Genomic DNA, 4,256 nt, shown 5'->3' with positions numbered 1-4,256 from the left:
TAGCATATCTTATTGATTTAATAATAGGATTATATCACATACACACAAACACACACAAACACACACAAACACACACACACAGAGTTCTACACTCTTATCTTCTATGCCAGTGAAAATATGCATAATGATTTACAACTTTTTAAAAATGGTTAATCACTAAATGATGTAAGCAATTTGTATTACCCATCTAGAGATTTAAAAAAATGTGCCTCAGTAGAATCTGCTAAAAATCATCATATGTTCATGGCTGTGCTATGTTCTTTAGGTCCAAAGCCAATATGCTGACCACAGTCACAATCTGAAATAAAACTTACATCTTATGCCCAAGTAAGTGTGCACAGGACAGCAGCCTGTTGCATACTTAAGCAGAACAGAAATCAAACTACAGAATGGAATGCCAATAAACTATACAATTTTATCACAATGGGCAGCATTCATCCTTCCAAACTATACATAAATTCATCTACAAATATATTGCTCTAGCTACAAATTTTATTAAAAAAATAAATGAGCTATAATATTTCTTATACCATTCATTTTCCTGATTTTCACCCCCATCTGTCTTTGGAAAAATGAACGAATAAGGACGACTGTTCATCTTATGAGAGAAGAACAGAACATTTGAGGATTTTTGAACAAATTATATTAAGTCGTCTTCTGCTTTTATTTTCTTCGCCACTGGTTGACAGTCTTCAGCAGGCAAATCTTGTGCTTTCTGATTAGAAGTGCAATTTCCTGTTAAAGTGTTCACATTATTGTATAATTCTGCTGAGGGTGATGGGACTGATACACAAATTCTGGGAGAAGACACCATCACAGACTGCTCCTGGGATGCCAAGGGCACTGAAATTAATGGTGCTCTTGCAGCAAACAACTGTGCCAGATTCTCCAAGGCAACTGTCTGTCTGTCCATGGCATCTGCTATCCGCCTGGTAGACGTCTCTATGAGAGCAATCAGTTTGTCCACGTTTTGAGCAGCCTGATTTACATGATTGGCAAGTAGGGTAAATTCCTCCTTATGGGAATCGCATGCTCTACTCCGTGCAAGTTCAGAGGTTTCACTATGTTTTGAGTGCAAATCAGACAGAGCATGTACTAGTCTGTCACCCACTTGGGAAATGGCATCTACTATGTCTGAAGTAGATTGAGTTTGTTTCCGCTGTTTCCTATTCCAGTGGTTGTTGCTTATTCTGTCAGCATCAACCAGGGATGCCCTGGAAAAAGTGCCGGATGGGCCTACATTGAAAGAAAGGAACAGAAGTCATCAAGTGATCAAACACAACCCACATTTAGAATTCAGTAACATTTAATCTTGGGGCAAATCAAATTAGGAAAAAAAAAACCTCTGAACAGATGCAAACACTTCAATAAGTAAGCCATTATCAAAGCTTGTGCACTTAGGTCAGTGAATTCGATGCAATGTTAAATGATGTTTCCCTACCCACTTTAAAAAAAATAAGCACAGCTTCCCCTAATTTAGCCATCTTTCTGAAATTGGTGCTAACTCCTAATGTTCACCTGAACTGATGGAATGACCATCTCCTCTTGTATTAGGGAAACTAGGTGAAGCCACATCTCCCGCAAGAAGGCCATCTTCTCCATGCGCTTCCCATTCTTCACATGGAGACTGAGCATTTACAGGTTCAGAATCCATCTGTGCATCTTGAAAATAGCCATTGGAGTCATCTGTAGGTTCTGGGATGGATGCTTCATCATCATCAGAAACCAAGACAACACTTAGCTTTTCACTTTTTTCTTGCTCCAAGCTCAGTTTTTGGACTTCACGATTCCTCCTATCTATAGATAGAGAAACTTTGGACACTACAAGACCTTTGTGCATGCACAGGAAACTGTTCAAGGAATCATAAAATGGCAAGGCACGTTGACCGCTCACAGAAGAGTTATTTCCACAAACAATTGCCTTGTATCCTCGCCGAAGCTCCTTGGCACGCAAGCGACACTGCTTCATATCCCGGTCATAGCCATATTCTCGCATCCTATCAGAGATCCACTCATACTGTGCCTCATTGCGAAAGTTGGTGGCCAGTGAGACTTGGACTTGGTCATCACCCCAGATCTCAATGAAGGTCCGTATTTCTTCATCAGGCCAATATGGATTACGATGGCGAATACTCTTCCTAGGAGCAAATGACTGGATGTTCATATTCTCCCCTGGCAATTGCTGCTGATCACAAAACAATGATTTAATCTCAACAGACGATAGACTTTTCCTTGATGTTAAGTATTTTGCCCGGAGGTGGTTCAGTTCTTGCAAGTTATTCTGCAGACTTTTTAAGAAATCATAGTCACCAGCCATTCTCTTCTTTATGTCCTTGCTGTCAAAAGGGAAGCCAAACATTAACATTCTACAAATACAACAAATTTTACCAATTATTCTGGGGTTCCTTGTTTGGTAGGCCCAATTGTATAAACACAATACTACTTTATATGTTTAATATGCTGCTTTCAAAGAAATGCACACTCAGAATTTGTTTTTAAAGTATACACATCACATTTAATAGAAGAATAATTTTGTGCTCTATGGAGTTAGCTTCTATAGCGTATTCATTACTTGAATCCAAAGAGAATTACACACATTAAAAATATACAATTCAACAGTTGGGAGTAACTATGAATAAGCCTGAAGCCCTTTCCTGAACTGAAAGAGAAATACAGTAATGCAATTTGACTTTATAAGAGAATTGTATTCACATAGTATTTATCCTTGATATTGTATATAATTCAAAAGTTATTCTTAAATCAAGTAATTCTTCCAAGTCAATATGCTTAGGACTGCCATTGCAATCACTGCAATTTTATCTTCATGTAAATGTTTGAGTTCAGTTATTAGATTCAGCTGTTATTAGATCCACCACATGACCATACCATTGTCTTCACCCAGCCTTGCCTGCAGGTATCTGAATTTTAAAAGGACATAAATTAATGTAGATAATTAACAAGATAATAAACCCTGAAAAAACAACTGCCTCAAAACACAACTAATTAAATGCCTGCATGTGAGGCTTGATATAATATAAACAATCCACAAGTAATTCTACATTTTAAAAGTTTGAGCTGGGGACTCAAATTTTCCATCCATACATTAAAAAAAGAATTAGGCCTGTTGTATCAAATTATTTTGCTCTCTTTGGCATGATGGTGTGTATGAATATGAAACAGATAGACAGACAGAAAGCAGATGCATACACAAAAAAACCTGCTTTTGTCCAATATGCTTTTCTATAAACTGGTGCTCCCCAGTTATTTTCCCATTACCTAGTCAAAGGGACTATGTTGAATGGAGCTGACACAAGCTTCAGCAAGCTAGTCTACAATTATTTGAGTTCCCTTGGTAACCCTGGTTACTTCCATGCTGGTTCCCACCAATCTAGATGGGAATTTCCTTAAGTAGAAGTTGGGAGGTTTGCAAATCGTGCATGGCAAAAATCCAAAAAGCAAAGGGATCAGGAACCCAAATCTCTTCCTTTCAAAGCCCTGCTTCTGAAGGAGATGCAGAGGATGGCAGGCACTCTTGATAAAACCACCCAGCCTATAACCGTTAGCTTCCCAGGCTGGGTCCGTGATGACAAAGCCTTTTCCTCTGTCCCACGGGGCCATTAAATCTGGGGTTCCTGAGCGTGTTTGGAAAATATATTTTAGAAACATCAACTCTGGGGTACACCCGCCCTCTCCCCAATCCCCTCCATTCCCAGCAAGTCCTCCTGGTGATTCTCTCCCGCACTTTCGGAGCCAATCCTGGCTGCTCTCCCAAAGCTATGAAAGCCAGGGCGCGTTTCCACGAACCACCCGAACCTCCACCCCGGCTCTCCCTAAAAGCTACTGCGCTCCCCCTTCTTTACGGTCGCACACTTACTTCCAAGTTCCCGGCTCGCTCGTTGGCAAGCAAGCCTGCTGCGATTGGACCTGCGGCAGGACAAGCACGTCATCGACCCAATCGGAGCCTCCTTCCAAAAGGCAGGACAAAAGCAGAGGAAGAAGGCGGGGCGCCAACCCTCCATCATCAGGAAGGTGGGGAAAGGCAAAAAGTCAAACTGCTGACGGACAGGCGGGCCTTCGAATCAAAGGACGGAGAACGAGGAAGGGAGGCGGGGGGGGCACTTACAAAAGATAAAATTGCGAAAGAAAATAGGCAGGTCGGGCTCAGGTGACAGAAGGGTAAATCCTCTGTCGCTGCAAGCGGGTCTCCCGAGATGGAGGGTTTTTAAGGCTTGCAGTGGTTATTGCAAAAAAAGGAA

At 41.0% G+C, this 4,256-nt stretch overlaps 1 protein-coding gene across 3 annotated transcripts; it reads right to left on the bottom strand.

Moving 5' to 3' along the window:
- On the bottom strand, positions 1-3,970 carry LOC113434428 (uncharacterized). 3 transcript variants are annotated; one of them, XM_026697606.2, is made up of 3 exons: positions 3,875-3,970; positions 1,519-2,336; positions 1-1,236 (listed from the first exon to the last, which is right to left on the bottom strand). In XM_026697606.2, exons 2-3 carry the CDS (start codon positions 2,315-2,317, stop codon positions 641-643), a joined length of 1,395 nt encoding a protein of 464 aa, XP_026553391.1. In that variant the 5' UTR covers positions 2,318-2,336; positions 3,875-3,970; the 3' UTR covers positions 1-640. The 3 variants fall into 3 exon arrangements, with proteins under 3 accessions (XP_026553391.1, XP_087785216.1, XP_087785215.1); XM_087929090.1 differs by lacking the exon at positions 3,875-3,970 and adding an exon at positions 3,277-3,815; XM_087929089.1 differs by lacking the exon at positions 3,875-3,970 and having other exon boundaries at positions 1,519-3,268.
- Positions 3,971-4,256: the final 286 nt, after the last annotated feature.

The sequence above is a fragment of the Pseudonaja textilis genome, chromosome 3, assembly GCF_049901715.1.
Source record: "Pseudonaja textilis isolate UNSWEBS1 chromosome 3, rPseTex1.2, whole genome shotgun sequence".
NCBI classification, from domain to species: Eukaryota; Metazoa; Chordata; class Lepidosauria; order Squamata; family Elapidae; genus Pseudonaja; species Pseudonaja textilis.
This window is presented reverse-complemented; position numbering and strand designations above follow the sequence as displayed.